Genomic DNA, 23993 nt, shown 5'->3' on the forward strand with positions numbered 1-23993 from the left:
GTCTAGACAAATATAATAATATATTATAATAAATATAATGATAAATCAAGCTTTGATTAATAGTGTTTGCTGATTTTCAAGACGGAAATTTTAACAATTGGCTCTCTGGAACCAATTTCCAACGGGCAGGCGTTTCCACAGAAAATTTAACCAGCATCTCTCCGGTGTCCTTTTGAGTTGGCTTCGGCACGCCGTTGTAGCCAGCTGATTCTTCTTTCCTTGACTCTTTTCTCTAGTGTCCCTTTATGGATGAACGGATCTTGTCTTTGCATAGTAAGATCAAAAGCCAGGCCCTGGAATTCCCCGACCAGTAAGTAGCGCCTCAAACTTCTGCAACGTTATCTTACATTTCCTCCTTTTCTTTAGGCACAGGGTCACCACCCTAGTTCTGGCCCTCAGTACCTCCATTTCCCACCTCTGTTCCTTTGCTTAGGTTATAGTCCGGACTGCCCTATCTCCTTATTTGTATTAAAAGAGCCCCTTTCTCTAAAAGTACTTCAGGCTTCACCTTCTTGGTCTCCTCCCAATTACTTTGTATTTATTCTCTTTATATTCATACTCCATATGTTTACTTATGTGTTTGTCTCCCCTGTTAGAATATAAGTTTTTTGAGGGCAAGAACTCTTTGCTTTTCTTTGTATTCACTAGCTCAGCACAGTGCCTGACACATAGTAGGTGCTTAATGCTGGTTAATTGATTGACAAATATTTAAATTGACCCCCTCTTCTTGAGAGCAGAGATTATTTCAATCGTTGCATTGATATCCCTAGCACCTGCCACAATGTGCAGCACATAGTAGGTGCTTAATAAATGCTTGTTAATTGTTTGGTTGACCGTCTTCTCCATCCCAGGCCAGATATCGCTGACGATCTGAAGGACCTGATTGTGCGCATGTTGGACAAGAACCCTGAGTCCAGGATCATCGTCCCAGAAATCAAGGTACTGCCAGCTAGCACAGACATGGAGGCTGCCGGGGAGGGGGTGCGAGCCAGGGCAGCAGGCACATTGTGTAGCTTGGTCTCTGTCCTGTGTGCTTCGACGTGTTTGGCTGACCTCCCTTGGGGCACAAGCCTCCGCTTCCTCCGCCCCAACCTCGGCTCCATGGTTGCTGGCATCCGTCACTGGAGCTGGTCTGCTCCCCTTCTGTCCTCCCCATTGTACCCTCCCAGGACACCAGGAGCCATCGTGAGACTGATGGTCTCACTCGGTCCCACCTACTGGTCACTCCCGTGTCCCCTTGCAGGCCAGGTGGTCTGCTGCCCTCTCCCCTCGTGCTCAGCTCAAACTGTCGTGGCTGTTCCCTTGGGCCCGTCCCACCCTCTTTCCCAGTGGCAGGAGGGAGAGTGCCGGGGAGTTTGTTCCCAGGTGAGGGTCTGACTGATGAGCTAACTTGGGCCCTTTATGGGCCTTTTGGGGCCTGTACAGCAGGGGAGCTTCCCAGGATGCCCTGGGAGGCAGCTTCACCTGTCCCTGCTGGAGCCCTAGACTCAGCCCCGTGGTCTGGAGAGGGGCCTTGGTGTGGCCCGGAAATCTGGCCAGGGAAAGGGCCTTATCCATAGCCAACGGAAGCAACTCTGGAGTCTCAAATTGCTTTTGAAGGAGATGGAGTGAAACTGAAATGTGGTGTCTTGTGGAAGGGAAGCTCAGGATTCCTGGGTTTTCTCTTCCCAGCTTTGCTGCCAACTGCCTCCAGCCCCTGTAACTCTCTTTCCTGAACTTTGTTTGTGCCCTTCTGTGAAATGGGGAGACAATTTATAGGATCTTCATGAGATTATAAGTCTAGCACTCAAAGGAGCCCCAGAAGCTGTCTAGTCTAACCCTCTAACTACAGAGGAGAAAGCTGAGACTGGGATAATGGCTTCCCCAAGATATCACGGATCCTAAATAACTGAGGCAGGGGGGCAGGCTTGAGAACTACAGGATGAAAGCAGGACCCCAGGCAGTAATAAGCCTCATGTGTTGTGTTGTCGACCTGAGCAAGATTTAAAGTTGTTTTTTCCACCTGGATCTGGAAATAAGCCCGAGGTGTCTGTGGTGTTACGGTCCTCCCTCCCCTCCCTTCCACATTTCCTTCTGATTTTCTCTCCCTTCTGCTTCCTGCCACCATCCATCTGCCTGGCTGGCCCACTCACCTGCATGTCTGCCTGGGGGGCTCTCCCCCTCCTTCCTTCTCCCTGCAAGCTCCTCCCGTCACGCTGGCAGGGCATCCCCATTGTTCTCCGTCCTCCCGGAGGTGCTCCCCGCCCCTCACCCCTCCTGTTATTCATTGAAGCTACACCCCTGGGTCACAAGGCACGGGGCGGAGCCGCTGCCAACGGAGGATGAGAACTGCACCTTGGTGGAGGTGACGGAAGAGGAGGTGGAGAACTCCGTCAAACACATCCCCAGCCTGGCGACCGTGGTAAGGCGGGCAGAGCCCACTGAGTGCAGAGACCGAGATGCGGAGGAAGGCAGGAGCCGTTGCCTAGGGAGAGCCGTCCGGGAACAGGGAGCAGCGGGGCCTTAGCTTCCTGGCTAGCTAAGACTTACGGGGACCCCTCGTTGTCTTGGAGCCCCCGCTTCCACTTCTGTAAGATTGGAGACAGGGAGGCCAACTTGGGGAAGCCCTGAGTTATGCACCAAGCAATTGGAGATGGGCTAGGGAGAAGGAGAGGGTTGTTGATCAGGAGAGGGAGCCTCTGATAGGATCAAATCTCAAAACTGCCTTCGTTGGGCTAAGTGGGCTAATGTAAAGCTTGCTGAGGACCCTGAACAGGTTTCTCTGTCTGGGAGAGACTTTGGACTTTCACTCAATCTGCAGTTTCACTGATATAAGAACTCCCAAGTGAGGAGACTCTCCCTCCCAGTGTGGGTTGGCTTCTTTTCTGTAATTTGAGACTTGCCTGGTTAAAGGACTTGCTCAGGGTCGTGAAGCCAGTATATTAGTGGGACCTGATGTCCCTGGCACCCTGTGGATCTTTTAGCTGCTCTACAGCCTCTCTCCTGAAAAGGCCTGGACAAATCCTCCTCTGTCCTGGTGGACGTGGCTCGCAGCCTCCCAAGTCTGGAGTTTGGATTGGGATTACTTGATGCCCTTATGCCTTGGAGTTCAGGATTATCCCAGAAGAGGGGGTGTAGAGGAGCTTGGGACCCCCAGGCCCTGCCAGGCCTCCTGTCCTGCCTTCTTGGGATGGTGAGCCGGCGCCAGGGAGAGGAACTTGCTCTCTGGCCAGTTGGAGAGTGGCTGCTCGGATTCCATATGGAGAGGCAGGTTGTATCCCAGCTCTCTCCTGTGGGTTGCCAGGGAGGCACCCATCTGCCCATCGAATCCCTGCCCTTCACTTGTGGCGTCCCCAGCAGTTATTATGCTGACTGGGGGATGGCGCATCAGAATAGCCGAGAGACCCGCATGAGGTGTCCGAGGGCATCAGGGTCAGCCTTGCAGGCCCCTGTAGACTTCCTAAGGGCTGGAGTAATTTCCCTTGTCAGCAGGAGGAGGACGGAGGCTAGACTTCCACTCGCTCAGCTCTGCACCCGCCGGGACCTCCCCTCCGCCCCTGCCTCCTCACACACTCACTCTCTCTTTCTCATTCTCCCCCAGCCTTTGAATCTCCTGGATCTGGATTTCATGAACATCCTCCTCTCCTTCACTAGGGTCTCTGCATGTCAATCTCAACTTAAAACCCACCCCTTCTTCACTCTTCTCCGCCTCTCCTACACCTGGTGGTGTGAGCCTGCTCACTCTAGAGGGGTCCCTCTGGGTCTTTCCTTTGGGGTTGGGGGCCCGGCCCCAGCCTCGGGGAAGAGGAGGCTTCGGAGAGGCAGTTTTTGGTCCTAATGAAGAGGATCAAAGAGTTTTAGAATGTTCTGGGCAGAGCAGCGGGGTCTGAGTTTTCAGTCTGTGAGGCTGCTGGGGGGTGACCTTTCACTCCTGTGCCCCATGTCCTGGGAAGTTACATAGAGCTTGGAGATCCTTAGAGATGGACGCCCAGAAAGCACCAGCCCAGCCAGACTCGCCACTAGATAGCTCAGGGAGGAGGGGGCAGGACAGCTCCGAGGTGTTTAGCTTAGAGAAGATGACGTAAGTGGGGAGAAGTGGAGAACGTGACCTCAGCCTTCAGCTGCCATTTGGAAGAAGATGATTTTTCCTTCCTGACCTCAGGCAGTGGAAGTGGGAACAGGAGAGGATGGTTATAGAGATGGATTTAGGTTTGATGCCAGAAGAAATTTTCAAGCAAAAAACAAATGAACAACATGCAAGTGGATTCCTCCAGGAGCAAGTGGGAGCTTAGAGCACAGTGGTTAGCACATTGATGTTAAAATCAGGAAGACCTGAGTTCAAATTTTTTCTCAGACACTTACTTATTGAGCACAAGTCATTTAGCCTCTGTCTGCCTCAGTTTCCTCATTTGTAAAACGGGGATAGGAATAACATCAAACTCCCAGGTTTATTCTGGGGATCAAAAGAGATAATGTAAATTGCTTTATAAACTTTTGTTATAAATATAATATGGAAATTCGTAGGATTCTAGCTCATTTTCTAGTTAGGGATATTAAAGCAAAAGGAAATTAAATGACTTGCCCAGGATAGAATGGCTAGTGAGTGTCTAAGGTGAAGGTGGGATCTTTGCCCAGAGACTACTGGGGAGTGTTGCAGAGATTTCTGTTCAAGTATTGGATGGGGTAGAAGACCCTCAAAATCTCTTCCAACTCAGCCCATGATTCCTGAGAGCCAGATCTGCCAGGCCCTTTGTAGAAATTTCTAATGAAGTCTTAAATCCCTCCCCCACCCCCAAGTCTCTATGTAATGGGCTGAGCCTTAGCTCCCACAGCTCTCTCAATTTGGACACTTCCCTGTCCTTGGTCCTGATACCATATGCCTCCTCCATCTGTCTTCCTCCAAAAAGCATTCAGTCAACTAGCATTTACTGACTGTCTTATCATATGTCAGCCCCTCTGCTTTGCATACAAATAAAGGCAAAGAGATGGTTTCTGCTCTCAAGGAATTGAGAAAATGTACCAGAGATAGGCGGAATAGATGGAAAATAACAGAGAGGAAGATGGACAGAATAATGGAGACCTGATCCGGGAAGGGTTTCCTGCAGGACAGCACAGTCTTAGGTGGCTTGAGCTCATCTATAACTTCTAGACTACTTGAAGAGGATGAATCCATAAAACAAACACTGACTGAGCTCCCAAAATGCAAAAGTTACCGAGATAAAATAGGGATGTCTAAGTTTGCTAATTTTTAAATTATTTTTTTTCTAATTAAAAATTTTAAATAGAAAAAATTAGATTTTTTTAAATGAAAAAACCAGATGTATAGATTGCAGCACAGAGCTGGGAGGAAGAGCTCTATCTGAGTTGATAGATTCTAGATTCTAAAAGAGTTTGATGTGTTAGATCTAGCAATCATAAGTGACAAGGTTACATTGAGTAGGAATAAATGTAAAGTCCTGCACATGGATCCAAACAATCAATAATATCAATATAGGACATAGGGGGCCTGGAAGTTCTTAGGGGAGCATAAGTTTGATATAAATTGATAGTAGTCTGGATTCCAGAAGAAAGGAGGCGATGGTCTTGCTGGACCCAACTGGGCAGACTCCCTCTAAAATATCCTAGTCCATTAGGACACTGCCTTTAAGATGGACATTTATACACCGGAGAATGTCTTGGGGAGGAGGGCTAGAATGAGGAGGGATTCTGAAACAAAGTACTAGACCCCAGCTAGAAGTTTTGAAGAAACTCAGGTAAAAGGCTTTCAATTAGAAAATTCAGATATATTCAGTTATATTCTTCTTAGTGGGATCAGTAGATACTAGGAAAATGTGGATTTCAGGTCTCTAGGGGTTGTATAATTTTTGACCATAGTAACTCATAGTAACTAGTTCCTGAAGGCTAAGAGAGTCGCAATCTGCATCTGAAGATGCCTTACCCCTGACAAAATCATGGATCCTTGAAACAATGTGCTAGGATGATTTAGAATTCTAGATTTAGAACTGGGAACAATCTTAGAGGTCATTGAATTCAAACTTCTCATATTATGGAGGAGGAAAATGAGCCCCAGAGAAGTTGTTTCTTGCCCAGAGTCACACAGTCAGTAAAAGTATGAGTTAAGACTTGAACCCAGGTTTTTTTCCTATAAGTTCAGGACTCTATCAACTATACACATTGCCTATCAACACAAGGAGAGAATAGATTGGGGGATTGAGTCACATAGTTGGTATTATAGAACAGTCAAGGTAAGAGTGATGAGAGCCAGTTCTAGTAGTAATCCTTGTAAAGGAAGCGCTCAATCAGTCAACAAATATTTATTAAGCACCTACTATTTGCTAAACACCATGCTGGAAACAAGGAGCATTTTGCAAGAAGGGTTGGTGGGTCTGGGTAACAGGGCCTGCTGCTAGGTCCCTGATTGGGCCTTTCCCACATAGGAGCAGGGTCTGTTGCTTAAAGGGCTCTGATCAGGTTGGATCCCTGGTAGTAGGAGTGGTTGCTGTCCCAACAGGGTGGCTCAAGAGGGCCATGGACCGAGGGTGGAAGTAGAAGGGGCGTGGCTGCCCTTGGTGCCTGAGCCATCACAAACATACTCTTCTCTCACTCTCCAGATCCTTGTGAAGACGATGATCCGTAAACGGTCTTTTGGGAACCCTTTTGAGGGCAGTCGGCGGGAAGAACGGTCCTTGTCTGCCCCTGGAAACCTGCTCATGTGAGTGCCTTTCCCCTGTCTTCTCTCCTCCGCCTCTTCCTCCCTCTCCTCCTTCTTTTTCTTTCTTCTTTTCTCTCTGTTTCTTTGCATGTGTCTCTCTCCCTTTTAACCCTTCTCCTTCTTCTCCTCTCTTCCCTTCCCTTCCCCTCCTCCCTGCCCTGTCTCTGTCTTTCTCTATCTCTTTCTGTCTTCCTTCCTCCATCCTTCTTTTCCTCCCTCCCTCCAGCTTTCATAGGGGCCTGGTAACCCTGAAGGAGAAGGCCTCTGGTTTTATTTGTCATCTTTAGGCAGGGGTCTTCTCTGGGCATGGGAACATCTGTCTCACAACTTCATTGTGAAATGGGGAGAAAGTCTTTGTACCTCTCGGTTGAGAAGATGACTTTCAGAAGCCCCATTAAACCTTGGAGGAAAAGGTAGGAATGCAAAGCAGTGTGGTGTAGTGGGTAGGAGGTGAGGAATCAGAGAGACCTGAATTCAAATCCTACCTCAGCTCCTTTTTAGCTATTTTAAGTCATTTGAGCTTTCTAGACTCCTCATCTATAAAGTGAGCAGCTTGAAATCAATGGCCATTAAGGACCATTTTCACTCTAAATCTATGATCCCCTGAACTCCACTCCCACATAATAGCCAGTGGCATTTCTTGGTAGGGGAAGGCAATGGTGACCAACCTGGACTGTGCTGTGAATGAAGGAGTTTGGTCCCATCCCATCTACTCCTTCTTCTTCTTCTTTCTCCATTCCTCCTTGACTTCCAGTCTTTCTTCCCTCCTTGGGGGCCTTGCTCTCAGTTAATCCCCACTAGCAGTAGTTGAAGACAAAGCATAACCCCTTGTGGGGTGGAACTTTTGGCAAAGAAAAGTCTTTAGAAACCAAAAAAATGAAGCTCAGATGGTAGCTTTTTAGACTTAGTCATATAGAGTATGATTACAGAGTAGGAAGTGGTACAGTGCCCAAAGGCCTAGATCAGGAATCAGGAGGACCTGATTTTGAATCCTGCTTTAGATATTTAAGAGTGTGTGAAGTAATTTAACTTCTGTTTGACCCAGTTTCCTCATCTGTAAAATGGGGGTAAAAGTAGCACCTACCTTCCCATGATTGTTGGGGGACTAAGTGAGATAACATATATAATAAAATGTTTTGCAAACTTATGTAAATGATAGCTATTATTTTCTTTTCCAAAGAAGAGGGCTCCCTGAAGCCTCTCAGTACACAACAAAGAAGCAGTAGCTTCAACTCCGGTACAGACTCTCTTGAAGGCCTGTTCATTTATTCAACAAAAATTTGTGAAACACCCACTATGTGGCAGGCATCTTTCTAGGTTGGAGATATACAAAGCCAAAAATAAAATAAGACAGCCTCTGCCCTTAAGGAGCTCCCATTTTATTGGGCGTGTGTGAAATTTATTCACTTTAAAAAATTTTCAGATAATAAATTCTCATATAATAAAAAAATTTATGTTCCTCCTAAAGCCTCCATATAGACAGCCCCAAAGCCCAATCAATTCTCCATTTCCCATCAGTTTCACTGTAGATTCCACTCTTTAATCATGGCTTCTCTTCCCATTTCCTTCTTCTCCCTGAAAGCTTCCTTTTGTGCTTTATCTTCCCCCATTAGATTGTAAACTTCTTGAGGAAAGGAACTGTCTTTTCTTTTCTTATTTGTATCCCCAGTTTTTTTGTATTGTAGAAAGAAATGAATATAAAATATTTATTTCAATTCATCAGCTTGGGAAATTCCACTTTGCATGTGGGTTGTCACCTTCTCTGTAACTTACTGAGAGGTGACTTGTCCAAGGTCACAAGCCAGGATGAGCCAAGTTAGGATAAGGGGCTTCTCTCAGAAACTAGCTCTATAGCCACTCAATTAGTCAACAGATGTTAAGTGCTTCCTTTGGGTTGGGCCCTGGCCTAGGTGCTGGGGACATAGTGACAAAAGCAAGGGATTCCCTGCTCCAGTGGGAATGCTAACATGTGTATAAACAGTCACGTACAAGATCCGTAACGAAGAGATGCAAGGCATCTTAGAGGAGAAGACATTAGTGTCTGGGAAAAGCAGGTAAGGTCTCCTGCAGAAAGTGGCTTTAAACTGAGTCTTGAAGGAAAGCAGAGGTGAAGGTAAGGAGGCAAGGGGGACAGCCTGTGCTGAGGTGGTACATCAGATTGCTTGCCATCTTGGGGAAGAGGAGAGAGGGAGGGAGAAAAATCTAGAACTCAAAATATTTTGAAAACTAAATATTGAAATTTGTCTTTATATGTAATTGGAAAAATAAATACTGTTACATTAAAAAAAACTAAATTAAAAAAAAAGAGATAGGGTAGGAAATGGAGGTGGAGAATAGCAAATAAGAAGCCTTGGAAGATGAGGAAAGGACCAGATTGAAGAACTTTAAATATCAAACAAGGGTTATTTTTTTTATCATCAAGATAATAGAGAACTAGTGGAGTTTATTGAGTGTGGGATATATCTGACATTTCGAGAAATCACTTTGGCAGAGAGATCAGATAGGTTACTACAGTCATCCAAGTGAAAGACAATGAGGGCTTAACCTAGATTACTGCGTGAGAGAAGAGAAGGGGACAGATGTTGGGGAGTTAGGATTGACAAGACTTAGTAACTCATTAGACATGTGAGAAATTGAGAGTTCCTTTGAGGTTGGGAAGCTGGGTAGCCAAAAGGATAAAAATGAAAAAGATGGATTTTGGGGGAAAGATAACGAGTTGGATTTTAGACTTGTTTTAGAGATGCCTGTGGGACATACAGCTGGTGCTATCTACCAGGCAGATGGCGATGTGAGATTATAGCACAGGAGAGAGATGAAGACTGGGTTTGTCTATCCGAGAGTCATCTTCATAGAGGTGGTCAGTGAACCCGTGGGAGCCGATGAGGTCATTAAGAAGAGAAGGCAGAGGGGCAGCTAGGTGGTACAGTGGATAGAGCACCAGCCCTGAAGTCAGAAGGACCCGAGTTCAAATCTGGTCTTAGACATTTAACACTTCCTGGCTGTGTGACCCTGGGCAAGTCACTTAATCCCAATTGCCTTAGGGGAAAAAAAAAAGAAGAGAAGGCAGAGCCCCAGAGAGTTGGGAACACTCACAATTAGGGAACAAGATTGGGATGATGATTCAACAAAGCCTAAAAAACTATTAGCATAACCTGGAAAGAGCAGTGTCATGAACTCTTAGAGAACTTTTAGGGTACCCAGAGGACCATGATGATTGACAATGCCAGAAGCTGGCAAGGAGATCAAAAATCAAGATGGAGAAAAGGCTGTTAGATTTGGCAGTAAAGAGAGCAGCGGTGACTTTAGGGAGAACAGTTTCACTTAACTTGGTGAGGTCAGAAATGATTGAGAAGAGAGAGAGGAGGGACCAACTAAAGATGGAGTTCAGCTGGAGGATTTTCTTTTTAAAGAATGGGGAGGGCAGCAGGGAAGGAGCCAGTAGATGGGGAAAGATTGAAGGTTAATGAGCGTGGGGATGATTCTTTTGGAGAACATAGTAAAATGGACTCAGGCCACATGGAGTAGGTTTGGTCTTGACAAAAAGAAGGGCTATCTCTGTGATCAGGGAGTAGAGTGAAGGAAAAGATAATGGGAGAGGGTGTCAGAGGAATGTGGGGTAAGGGGACAAATATATAAAGAATTTAAAAATTAAGCAGAAGAAAGAGAATGGAAAGAGCGGTTCCTAAAAGAGATGGGAGCAGTAGGATTTTGGGCCTGAGTAGAGTGGTTACCCTAGCAAGAAGAAGCATGCTTTCCTCTGAGGCTCGAAAAGAAGACAATCAAAGATAATACTGAGGGGACTTGAAATGTAGAAGTGGGAAGGACAGGGATCTCTTGATGAATATGTTTAATTTTCCCAGTGAAATATGATGCCAGCCCTCTGCTGAAAAGAATTGGAAAAAGAATGGCTTAGACACCTTGAGGGGGAAAAGAAAATGTTTTGAGTGGCTAAGGTGGGGAGCACTGAATGAATGAAAGGATAGTAAGTCTTACTATTTATTACTTGTTATCTTCCTGCCCAAACCCACTTGACTTCTGAACCCACTCTTTCTATGAAGGGCATTTTTATTTTTTTTGGTCACCTAGCTTCCCAACTCAGAGGAACTCTCAACTCTTCACACTTGGTTCACAAAATCAAGTTTTGTCAGTTCTAATTTCGTATCTGTCCTCTTCTCTTCACTCATGCATTACTATTTACTATTAATCTGCTAAACATAAGCAAGAAAGACAATCTCTATTCTCACAGAATTCACATTCTAAAGGGGAGTAGGAAGGTAGTGACCAGAGAGGCATATTTTGAGCAGTTATGGAGACTGAAGGGGGAGTCTCAAGAGTAGCCTAAGATCCAGTCAGAAAGGATAAATCATCACTAAGCAGAGCCTCGGGGCGCAAGAGTGGGAAAGCACATTCTGGGTGGAAGAGGAGGAAGAGGAGGAGGGAAGGTGTATTGAAGACAACATTAGGGGTTTGTAGTGCTGAGGGTCCAGGTGAGATTAAATAATACAAATATATATCACCCCCAGTTTGGATGTGAGCCTTTAAATTGGCAGCAAGTGAATAGGAGCAGAGCAGATTGATGTGGGGAGTGGTGCAGGGATGGGATTTCACAAAATACGAGTAGTGAAGATCAAGATGGGGTACAAGGAATCTGAGGGCAGAGGATGGTCGAGTTGAATTGGTTAACAGAAGGGCTGTGATTAAGAAGGAAAGAAACTGAAGGCAGACCAGGAATGTTGGCCGGGGAGAACATTAAGGGATGATGGGACTTGAGGTTATGACATGGATTTTAAGAAGAAGAGGAAGATGATGAAGAGGATGAATGAGGTGCAAGGAGAGGTGGGAGAATAGTTGGTTATGGTAGGCCAGAGAAATGTCAGTGGTGGAACTCTTGGGGCTGATAATTTGAAGGCTATGTCCATTTATGTGTGTGGCTCAAGTGGTGGAAGAAAGAGGATGTCATTGATATTAATGGAATGGGAAGCCTGGCATTTGAGAGAGGGGAATGGCAACAAGTATATTGAAGTCTCCAAGTATACTGGCAAGATTAGGGTAGAGAGGAAGAGGGCAAACTAGGGAGGGAACTCTTGAGAAGGAAGAAGAATCATGGCCACCAGTAAAAGGTCAGATTTGTTTTGATCAAAAGTCAAAGGAATGAGTAGGTTCCAAGGCATCCAGAAAAAAAGTGGAAATCAGAGTAGGGAATGAGAAGCCCTCTCCTCCTGCCTGGGACCCGAGTGTTTGGGCTGGGGAAGGATCTTTGGAAGCTCTTGTGGGTCCCTTCTCATGTCCCTTTTCCTTCCCCTTCACCCAATTCCAGAAAAAAACAAACAGGGGGATGTGAGCCCTTCCTGGAGTCCAAGGTAAAGCCAGCTGTACCTGCCTGCCTGCCTGCCCACCCGCCCGACTGCCTAGGCCTCTGTTTGCCTGTGCATCCCTGGGGGCACGGGGATGGCTGCTGAGCACGTGGGCCCTTGGATCTGGGGGGCAAGGGGCCTGCACGCTCCCTCCACACTCAGCCTATTTGGGCAGCCAGGCAAGCTGAGACACTGATCCAGAACCCCCAGCTATGGAGTGTTGGTGGAGAAGGAAGCCAGGGGCTAGGAGCTGGGAGGGACTGACTCTGTAAGGATCCCCTTGGCACTGGTGTGAGGGTGCTTTGGAAGATACCAAATGTCTTCCCACAAAGGTGACTGAGGGGCCGGGACCACCCAGGGCTCAGTGCATGCAGTCTTGGGATCTGCTGCTGCATGGAACTAGAGGAGAGGCATCTGAGATACCCTCCTGAGGCACCTAGAATTGTGCATGGGGATCGACGTGTGATTTGGCTGCTGCCAGGGGACTGGAGACAAGACCCTAGAGACAGAGGGGAGGGGAGAGAGCGAGACATCCGGTTGGTGGTGGGAGCTTCAATCCGTAAGATATTCTTTCCTTCCCATTCCTAGCTCCTTAGGTCAATATTATTTCATTATTCATTTTCTGAAGGATGTTTTTTTTAAAAAGACCATGTGAAAGGATTTACTCCAGTAGGAAATGGGGCTCCTGAGAATATTTTGGGGGAAATAACTTTTACTTTTCAATTAGCAACCACCTATTTTTCTCTTTCACCTTCCTACCCTTAATTGAAAAACAAAAACCCTCATAACAAATATTCACGGTCATGCGAAACAAATTTTTGCACTGGCCGTGTCTAAAAATGGTTCTCTGACTGCATCCTGAGCCTGTTCACTTCTGTCAGGAGGTGGATTGAATGCTACCTTATCAGGCCTCTGGAATCCTGGGCGGGTTGGTCATTGTGCTACTTAAAAGTTGGAAATCTTTCAAAGTCATTTGTCTTTATTGCATCCTTGCTGTTATTGTCCAAATTGTTCTGGTTCTGCTCACTTCACTCTGCGTCAGTTCATGTGAGTCTTCCCAGGCTTCTCTGAAATCATCCTTTTTTGTCTTTTCTTATCGCACAATACTATGCCATTGCATTCTTCTGCCATATCTTATTCAGTCAGTTTCCAATTGATGGAATCCCCTTTGTTTCCAGTTCTTTGCCTTCACAACAAACTGCTGCTATATATTTTGGAATATATTGGGAAATGGCTTATTTGCCTCATACTCTCCTAGTTGGTGTGGAGGGAAAGAACATGGAATTTGGCATCACAGGGTCTGGGTTCACATAATCATTCTTCTTATTACCCATGTGACCTTCTCTGGGCCTGTTTACTCATCTATATAATGAGGACATTGGACTAGATGATCACTGTTCTCTTAAATGAATTTTCAGCTCTAATCCCATGATGCCAGTCTCTAAAATGCATTTTCCTCACTCTGAGCTTTCCCCCAATCTACGATTACAAAAAATGAGAATATTACTGGAATTTTAAAAGTTTATCTTTGTATGGTTTCAACTCAGAGCTGTGGGAGCCTTCTTCCCATTGAAGGAAGAGATGCTGTTTCCAGCTTTTCTCAAGTCTTATGCCGCTCTGGAGTTCTAGATCATTTTTAGTCTCTGAAGCGCCCCCAACCTGCTTTGTCTTGTTGGAGATGTTGCTTCTCAGGGCAAGCTGAGGTGGTTTGGAGGGGTCCATTTGCGGTCTGGTAATCAGAGAACTATTGCTTTAGGAAGGGACCTCCCTCAGAGGTTCCCAGAGCCACGGACCTTTCCTTTTGTGGAGTAGCGGAAAGAGTGCCAGGTTTGGAACTGGGGGAGCCAGGTTCAAATCCTAGTTCACAAAGTCAAACATTTAGAGCTGGAAGGGACTTTAGATGCCATCAAGTCCAGTCCCTTCATTTTCCAGATGAGAAAACTGAGGCAGAGGTTATTAAGGTCACACAGCTAATAAGCGCAAGTCTGGGCCAGACCTTTGATGTTCTTTCTCATTCTGCGATCACAGTCATTTCAAATGATTTCATCAAAATTCTGAGGATCGTGGCTCTCTTCAACAAGGAACTGATCCAAACCAGTTCCAATTGTTCGGCGATGAGGAGAGCCCTTTACACCAGAGAGGACTGTGGGAACTGGGTGTGGTTCACAGCGCACCTTCTGGCTCTTTCCGATGCTGCTGGCTTGCGCTTTCGTTTCCCGCTCAGTTTTTTTGGAGATCCGATTTTTCTTGGGCAGGAGATGGTTGGGTCAGTAGTTCCCGGTCCCCGGCACTGTGTGTGCTCGACTGCGGGGATACAAAAGGGACAGAAGGCGCCACCCGCCGTCAGGGGGCTTACAACCTTGGGGGAGAACTCCAGCAGACGTATGCGCGGGACGAACAGAGCGGACTAACGGAGGGGGGCCCTGGGGAACAGAGCAGCTGCGGAAGGCGGCTTCCCGTGGTGGGGCGGCTTCAGTTGGGTCTCAGAGGAAGCGGGAAGATCAGTGGTCCGAGCGAAGGCGGGAGATGGTTCCAGATATGGGCCGGCCCGGGAGGACAGAGCCGAGACGGGCGTGCTCTGCCCACGGAGGCGGTGTCGCTGGATCCAAGAGCGCGTTTTTGGGGTGGAGGGCCAAGTCGGGAAGGGCTCTGGCCGCCCCGGGGGGTTTGCATGTGCTCCCTGAGGGAGCACCGGCGGGACAGGCGGGCCATCAGGCTGGGCGGAGCGGAGACGGAGGGGGCGGTGCCGGAGGGCTGCGGGGCGGGGCGCCAGCGTCCCGGGAGGGGCAGAGGCAGCACGGGCGGCGCCTGATTGGCTGTGCGAGGGAGGGATGACTCCCGGGCCTTTGGGAGGGACGGTGTAGGGAAGGGAAGGAGGGGTTCTCTGTGGGGGAGTTTTAGACGTTGCAGTTGTGCGAGCGCTTGGCGAGGTGGGACTGCGGGGTGGGCAGACAGCTACCGAGACCAGACGGGAGCTCGGGGCCCCGGCCCAGCCCGGCTTCCTCACGCCTGACCTCCCCACGTGGCTCCTTTGTTCTCACGCCGAGCATCTAACGGGGAATCCTTTCGGGCCCGCCCTTTGCCCTTTGCCCTCTGCCCTCTGCCTACCTCGGGAGAGAAGCCCGCTTGAGGGGGTGGGGAGCAGTCTAAAGTGCGCCGCCTCTGTGCTCCGCACGGGGTCGCCGCTGCCGCCGGGGGGGGGGGAGAGGAAGCCCAGCTGACGCTTGGTTCTCTGTGTCTCGAGCAGGAAACGAGGCAGCGAAGACCTCCTCCGGTGCAGCGACCTGCCCCATGTCGGGGAGGAGGAGGTGGTCTGGTGAGGACGGCCGCCCCCCGCCTGCCGGACGCCGGGCCCCGGCCGCTGCCCCCACCCGGAGAAGCGGCGATGGAGACCGAGTAAGGTCGGCGGGCCCGTCCCGGACCGGCCTGCGCCTCCCCGCGGGCCCGGCTCCAACTCCCGCTGTCTGCGCAGCCGCATGCCCGCCCGAAACCCACCGCTTGTGTAAAGCCCTGCCCTTCCTCTCGGGCTCTCTCTTTACGTTGTCGTTTTAAGGGGTGGGGGGCGGGGGGAGGAGCACCATCTACTCCGGGACTCGGGACGCCGGCCGGGGCAGGAGGGCCCAGAGAGGAACCGCAGGCTCCCCAGTCTGACCCCGTCGGGGGGGAGACTCCGGAGGAAAACGCTTCGACGCCCGTTGTGGCAAGTGGGCGGGGCCGCGCCGGGTGTCAAGGCTGAGGCGGGCCCCAGGGACCCCCTCTCCCCCTAGAAACCTCGCCCCCTCTCGTCCCCACCTCGCCTCCCCAAAGGGCTCCGGCCTCCGGGCTTTGGAGGAAGACTCCTCCATCCCCAGGACTCGGTTTGCCTTCCTCTCTCCCTGGTGAAGGCTGTCCCCCATTTTGGGGAGGAACCCCTACAACTTGGACGTCATACCTTAGGAAAAACAACTTCCTGAAAGGGCTCCATGTTCAAGGACTGTGGCTTGATTGGGGGAGGGGGAACGGCAGCAGCGGGGGTGGGGCGTGACCCCCGGAGGGGAGGGGGGGCGCAATCCATTGCTTTTCATCAGCTTTCAAAAGACCGTGGGGAGAGCGCGTTTCCGAAATCGATTCGTGAGCTAGTAGGTTTATTACTGTTAACTTTCAAATTCAGGGTGAAATCCTCCGCTTCCATGTACATTACATGGCTTGCGGTTTTTAATTACGTGACTAGGTTAGAACTTAGTGTTCAGAAACGATCTAGAATCCGCGTAGTGGTTTTCAAAAAAGGGCTCTCTCTAGAGCTTCCCACAGGGGATGGGGCTCTTTGAGGTGCTGGGCGGGCCGCTGGGTCTCCAGCATCTTCGCTTGTATACTGGGAAAGCCTCTCATGTCTTGTTTGCACCTCCTGTACTAGCTGGCCGTGTAGCTGGGGGGCTGTCCCAGCTCACTTCCGGGGCTGAGAGGGAGGTTTCCTTCCAGCGGCGGCGTGAAGCCTGCTGGGAAACTCCCCTTCTGGCCTGTTCCTGGAGGAGACTGTACCTCCCGGGAACAGTCCCCAGGTGCCGGGTGAGACGGGTCTCCTCTGTCCTGATGAGACGTTCTTCCTGGTGGTGGGAAATCGAGATCATTTCCTTTTTTTCTTCCCACCAAGAGCATGACTATGCATTCTTTTTTTAACTTGGAATCTGCTTCCTGCCAGGAACACTGGTGGGCCCCGGGCGAAGCCCCGAGGGAAGGGGAGTTAGTAAGGTTCCACCTTTGTTTCTTGGCTTCAAAGCACACCTTTCTTATACATTTTCAGAGTTGGATTGGGTGGAATTGTTCAGGTGCCCGCACCGCTTTCTTGGGGCTACTTTTCACTCTAGTCTGAACGGCGCAATAGCCACAGAGACAGGCCGGGCCTGGTGCCCTGCTCCTCTCCTGGCCCTCCCCAAGAGGTCTGGGCTCCATCCCTTTTCCCTTGAATAGTGCTTCGGCAGACTCTCTGGATGTCAGGAAAGCCAAGGGCTGAGTCATTCTGTGCCATTCTGACATCCGATCATTAATTCTTTCTCCTGATGGTCCTCGACTACAGAACATTTCCTTCTCCAGCACATTTAAAAATTGATGATAAATCCCTGCACAAATCTATAGATCCACCCCCTGTTGTTGGTAAAGGGGTAGCACCTTTTGGAAGTGGTGAGTGTGAACCTTCGTCTTTGTCCCAGCTCGTGTGAGGTGGCCAAGCTGCACCTAGCCATTGTGGCGACTCTCCCTCGTGTTTGCACAACTGCACCGGGCAGTGCCATGGATTTTCAGTTTTAGGGGTTTGGGTCTCGCTGCGGTTTCTGATGTCTGTGCTGCGGGTCAGCCAAAGATCAGGGATTTCAAGCAAAAAGGAATCTGCGAGGTCATCCAGTCCAACTCCTTCCTCCTTACTTTACAGGGGAGGAAGCTGAGGCTAGAGACTGGGTGGAGATCACACAGATGGTAAACTGGCAAAGAGGCTGTGACTTAAGAGTCTTAAATTGCTCTGGCCAGATTAATCCCACCCCAATTGTTTTTCATGGACACCATAGGCAGGGGACACTCAAGGCTTACAACCTTCCTTTGGCACAAACTCTTTGGAATTCATGTCCTTAAAAAAATTAAGCACAGTTATTAAGGAAGATAGAGTGATCATTAAGCACCTTGGGATTTTTTTTTTTCAAAAGTCCAATAATGTTAATGCAAGCGTGAAAGCATGGAAGTCTCCTCCCCTCTGCTCCCCTCCCCCACAAAAGGCAGATAAAGAGGGACCAAGGTTCATATTTTGTCCTGTATGGTCTATGAAATAATCTTGAACCATCACCTCTCTGGACCTCAGTTCCCTCATGTGTAAATTTTTTTTTGGGGTGGGGAGAATGCAAGGCCCCTTTCCAGTTCCTAAATTGGTAACCCCAGAACCTATTTTCATCATTTGCCAACCTTCTCTCTTTGAGGTCCCAGTTTGGTGGAGCTAGCTTATGTGTGAATGGGGGAGATGGGTTGGGAGTTTGGAGGCGGGGGAGAAGGAACTTCCAGGTGAGCATAAGAGACTAGACACTCTGGCCGTCTCATGTGCCTCTTTTCTCTTACTCTCTTCATTTTCCCTTGGAATGGCAATGTGTGGGCCATGCAGATCCCCAATATTAGCATACAAGGTATAACTCTCCCCTCCCTAGGTTAGGATTACCCCTCTCTAATTTTTTTTTGGCAGCAGTGGCTAGATTTTCTTTAAATGTTAGAAAGCTGTGATCTTCACAGGTCTCCCGAATTGCCATGGGAAAAAAAAGGTTGCCTCTGGTTCCATCTTCTCTATGGTTTCCACTGATTGTGACAGGTTTTGAGAGATCGCCACTGCCTTTTTAATTCTGTGGTCTATTTAATGCCCGATGCTTGTGTTTATTCCTAGTCCTTTTTACTATGCATTTTCCTTTTATCAGGTGTACAAAGTTAAATACTGTGTATTTATCACTTAAATTACATGAACTTAAGAGAAAATGAAACTTTGGTGTTTTTCCACAGATGTTGAAGCTTCTCTGTAAACTTGAATAAACAGATAGCAAAATGGTCTTGTGCTTTGCTGTGATTATTACACCCTCTCCTCAGGATCCAATCCCCCCCTTCACTATTTTCAGGTTTTGTTTATGTAATTGTAGTTACTGTCTGATTTGTTCTCTTGGATTTCCACTCACTTCCCTTGGCATTAGTTCGTATAAATCTTCCTGTGCATCTCTAAAACCTTTGTATTCTAGGATACAATGAATAAATGAGTGCAGTGTTATTAAGTTGGGTGCTGTTAAATTTGGGAGATACCAGGAAAGTAAAAATAGCTTCTGCCTTCATGAAGCTTAGATTCCAAGGCAAGAATATACAAATTTACAGACATTCCCCTTAAGATTTAAAAAGTATTTACTGTGTGTGTGGGGGGCATCAGTCTGGAAAGATGGGTTGGAGCTAGAATGTCAGGGGCTTAAATGCCAAACAGAAGAGTTGTTATTTGATCTCAGAACTCAATGGGAGCCTGAAGCTTCTTGAGTACAGGTATGATATGGGTGGAGCTATTCCTCAGAAATATCTATATGAAAATTTTTGTAAGGATGGATCAGAAAGGAGAGCAGGAAGGCAATTAGACAGAAGTAATTAACATGTGAAGAGAGAAGAACTAGGGAGTTTATTCACTAACAAGAGCTGTGGAGATAGAATTTGATGAGATTTGGCATCTGAAAATGGAAGTGAAATATTGTGTATTTATCAATGCAGAGGGATGAGTTGGGAATGATTGTGAACCAAAGTGACTAGAAGGAGTATGAGTGGTACTCTCAACAAAAAAAGGGAAGTTAGTTGGGAAGAGAAATGGGTTTTGGGGAAAAGATGAACTCCGTTTGAAAATGAATTTAAGAAATCCAGAGATAGCTTAGTGGATGGAGCATCAGGCCTGACGTCCGGAAGATTCATTTTCTTGAGTTCAAATCTGGCTTCAGACACTTACTAGCTGTGTGATCCTGGGCAAGTGGTTTAATGCTCTTTGCTTGAGTTTACTCATTTGTAAAATAACCTGGAGAAGGAAATGACAAACTATTGCAGTATCTTTGCCAAGAAAACCCAAAATGGGGTCATAAAGAATCAGACATGATTGAAATGACTGAACAACAATAACATAGAATTTTCAGGTAAAAATAGCTAACATGTCAAGACAAATATTTATTTAATGCCTCTTATCAACCCAGACTCAGAGCTAAAGTTCAAATCTAACCTGACTCAGTTCCCTCATCTGTAAAATGGTTATAGTAGTAGCACCTACTATTGAGAGTTGCTGTGAAGATGAAATAAGTTACACCTATAAAGTGCTCTGGAAACCTGAAAGTGCTATATAAGTGCTAGCCATCACAAGCAGACCAATGTGGCAAATGTGCTATATACAGGATATATTGGGGATTGTGGGAAGCCACTAGAAATTAGAGGCATCAGGACAGGTTTCCTGTAGGAGGGAAGATATTATCTGGGACTGCAAGGAAGCAAGGGAAACCAGGAGGTTGGGATGAGGAACGAGAGCATTCTAGGCATGGGGGACAGTCAGAGAAAATGCCTGGAGATGGTTGTACTGTGCAAGCAACAGCCAGGAGGCCAATATCACTGGATAGAAGAATATAGCAAGGAGTGAGAGATAGAAGACTGGGAAGGTGAGAAAGGGCCAGCTTATATGGGCAATTAAAAGCCAGCTAGAGGATCTGACATCTTAGAGCAATAGGGAACCACACAGGCTTTAGATCACTTTGGCAGCTAAGTGGAGAATGAACTGGAAACAGGGACAGGCCTGAGGGAGACAGCCCTACCAGCTGCTATTACAGTGATCTAGGTAGGAGGCCATGAGGGCCTGAATGAAGCTGATAACAAGGAGAAAAGTCATGGAGGCAGCAGTTGATTTGGGGACTGAAATTTTAAAGAAGGATGAAAACTCGAATCTTCTGCATAAAATAATTTAAAAAATTATCTTTAAGACAAAATTTTAATTTAAATAAAATTTAAGGGTCAGCTAAGTGACATGGCAAATAGAGCTTTGTACCTGAAATCAGTAAGACCTGAATTCAGATCTCACTTCAGACACTTAGTGAGCCATGTGGTCCTGGGCAGGTCAGTTAACTGCTATCAGGTTGACCTGACCTATGTTTTGTCCCTGGACTCTGAAGCCTGAAGGAAAGAGTGAAGCAGGTAATTTGGCAAAGCTTTGGGCCACTCAAATCCATCATCCTCCTGTTGTCTTTGAGATTTTGAGATTGAAGATTGAATGACATATGCAAAATGGGAATAATGATAGCATTTACCTCCTATTAGCTATTAGGACGATGATAACTGAACCCATTGGAATTGATGAGATTGTCGGGAAAAGTTAGAGTCCAGAAGGAGGGAATCCGTTGACCTTTGAGATCCAAGAGGAACATCTATTGGTCATAGGATGAGATCCAAAGCCCTTGAAGCTGCCCTTGATCTGGAGGGAAAGCATGAAACTAGGAAGGTTGACCTGGTGCTCAGTACTGGGTGAAAACATCTTCCAGTCACATTTTATAACAGTAGTTTTGAAGATCAGGTTGCAGGCCCTCAGAAATCTTTAGAGGCAATATTGGAGCCACCCAACAGGTGGAGGTATGATTCCATGGAAGACATTTTCCAACAGCTCAAGATGGGACTATGGGAGGGACAGGCTATTCTGCGTGGGAGTGAGAAAGGCTCCTCCCTCTCCCCCTGGACCACTGGGGCCATACTTTCCTAAGATCACAGATTTGAAACTGAAGGGAAATTTCAAAGCCACCGTCATTTGTACAGACGCAGAAAGAATCCAGAGAGAGCCTTGGCCAACGTCAAATGAATTGTATGTTATGAGGCAAGATTTGAGCTCTTAAGTGAGGCTTTTTTTTTTTTTTCCTGTATCATATTAGAATAGAATGATTAGAAAGCTGGAGCTATGTATAGTCAGTCTGCAAGCATTTGCTAAGTATCTATTATGTGTCAGGCATTGTGCAAAGGGCTGGGAGCATAAAAGGCAAAAACAGTCCCTTCTCTAAACGAATTAAAACTGGATATTACAACCACAAATAACCACACACATACAAGAGCCATCCAGGGGAAATTGGAAATAATATCAAAATACTTTAAATTGAATCTAGAGCCGGACTTCAAGGGGTCTTTGGGACCCCTTGGGGATTCAGAGAAGCACACTGACCCCCTTTCAGAATAATTTTGATTTTATTAATTTTAAAATTTGTTATTTAAATTATATATCATACATATTATATGACATATAATATAAACATATACCTATATAAATATAATATAAACATATACTTATATAAATATATTGCATATAAATAAATGTATTTATATTATATATATATAATGAGATTTAATATAAACATATGTAAATACATAAAATATATTGTATATAAATATATGTATGTTATATAAATATATGATATATAATGTAAACATATACTTGTAGTATGTAAATATATAAAATATATGTAAATATGTGTATTTATATTATATAAATATATAAATAAAACAACTTTAACATTCATTTTTAAAATTTTGAGTTTCAGATTTTCTCCTGTCCTCCTTCCCCCACTGAGAATGTAAGTAATTCAGTATAAGTTATACATGTGTAGTCATGCAAAACATTTCCCAAATAGACATATTGTGAAAGAAAACAGACAAAAAAAACCCTTAAGAAAAATAAGAAAGTAAAATAGTATGCTTCAACTGTATTTGGACACCATCAGTTCTTTTTCTGGGGATGGATAGTATTTCTCATCAAGAGATCCTCAGAATTGTCTTGGATCACTGTATTGCTGAGAATAGTTATAGCAGTATTATATTTTTAAATGCATAAAATGTATGGGATTATAAAGAAATGAATTATATTGAAGTGATTCTCAAAATTATTAAAAAAAAAAAAGTTCATGCAGCCTGATTAAGAACCTCTGGTCAGGAAGTTGGAAAATTTTCAAAGGAGGACTGTATTGGTTAGCTCTGGGTACTAGCAACTTAGCAAACAATTCTTCTTTGGGTGGCTAGGATTACATTTTCACTTGTATTTCATCCCAAACCTGAATATAAAAAGACAAAATCATAGATCTTGGTGTAGTGGATAGAGCCCTAGACTTGGGGTCAGGGAGACCTGGATTCAAACTCTACCTCAGATACTTATTATGTAACCTTAAATACATTTTTTACCTTCTCTGAACTTCAGTCACTACATTGGTAAAATGATGAGGCTCAACTCAAAGTCCTCCAAGGAACTTTCCAGCTCCAAGTCTCCTGTTTCTTTCTTTTTAAAAAAATAACATTTTTTTTATTTTTCAAAATACATGCAAAGATAGTTTGCAACATCCGCCCTTGCAAAACCTTGTGTTCCAAATTTTTCTCCCTCTCTCCTACTCTCCTTCCTCCCCTGGACAGCAAGCAATCCAATATACGTTAAACATGTGCAATTCTTCTGAACATATTTACATATTTGTCATGCTGCGCAAGAAAAATCAGATCAAAAAGGAAAAAATGACCAGATCTCCTGTTTCTAACACAACATATCCCTGGATCTTTGGGCATCCTCAACTCCTTCCTACCTGACACTATATTCCCTCTGCCCCCTCTGAAAAGTGAGTTTTCATCTTATCTTGTGTGATATTGTATCAATTATTGGATGACTCCAAAGCAGGCCGGCATCCTCACCTTTTAGGCTCCCCTTATGTTTTGTCTTCCCTCATTAGAACATAAGCTTCTTGAGGCCAGGGACTCTTGTTTGCTTGCACTTGTACCCCCTAGCACTGGCATAGAATGTCTTAATGAATGCTTCTTTCTTCATCCATCTCTCCACTGTTTCCATACTGGAATGCTCCCTTGACAATGCATTGGGTATGTGGACTAGATTTGAGTCAGAAGTTGAGTATGTCACTGAGAGTGGGTCTTGGGCAATGTAGATAATGCTAAAAGTGTCCTTGACAGATCCCTTCCTAGTTAGGAACAGTTGAATTTGTGTGGGAGATGGGGGGCGGGGGGGAAGAAGATAACAAATTGTGTTGATTTTGAAATGCCTAAAAAACTCCTAATTTGGTCTATCTAAAAGACTGTGTGTCTGGTACTCAGGAGAGAAACTAGAACTGGATAAATACATATAAAAATTATCATCATGGAACAGATTATTGAACCTAATGAGGGAAAATGTATAATAGTATAGACTTTATACTATAAAGGTAGCTCATGGTGGTGGAAGGACCACTAGATCTGAAGTTGGAGATCTGGGTTTCACTCTTTGCTCTGCGAATTACTACCTGTCTGACTCAAGGTAGTCATTCCTTTTTTTTTTGTGGGCCTCAGTTTCCATATCTGCCAAACAATTATATTAAATTCATTTCAACTAAGATCCATTCCAGTTTTAAATCCTATGGAAGCTTTAGCCTTTCAGTCAAATAATA

At 46.1% G+C, this 23993-nt stretch overlaps 1 protein-coding gene across 5 annotated transcripts in view; it reads left to right on the forward strand.

Moving 5' to 3' along the window:
- The window catches only part of CAMKK2 (calcium/calmodulin dependent protein kinase kinase 2), a 67392-nt gene extending 48796 nt beyond the window's left edge, over nt 1-18596 (forward strand). For 2 of the 5 annotated variants that reach the window (XM_031948550.1, XM_031948551.1), the window contains exons 12-17: nt 237-310; nt 852-939; nt 2273-2401; nt 6591-6691; nt 12009-12051; nt 15293-18596. In XM_031948550.1, coding sequence (XP_031804410.1) covers nt 237-310; nt 852-939; nt 2273-2401; nt 6591-6691; nt 12009-12051; nt 15293-15445 — 588 coding nt within the window. In that variant the 3' untranslated portion in view covers nt 15446-18596. The remainder of the gene's footprint in view (nt 1-236; nt 311-851; nt 940-2272; nt 2402-6590; nt 6692-12008; nt 12052-15292) is intronic. The other 3 variants (XM_031948553.1, XM_031948552.1, XM_031948554.1) reach the window with 3 other exon arrangements.
- The last annotated feature ends 5397 nt before the right edge of the window (nt 18597-23993 follow it).

This window comes from Sarcophilus harrisii, chromosome 1 (assembly GCF_902635505.1).
Source record: "Sarcophilus harrisii chromosome 1, mSarHar1.11, whole genome shotgun sequence".
In the NCBI taxonomy this organism is placed as follows: Eukaryota; Metazoa; Chordata; class Mammalia; order Dasyuromorphia; family Dasyuridae; genus Sarcophilus; species Sarcophilus harrisii.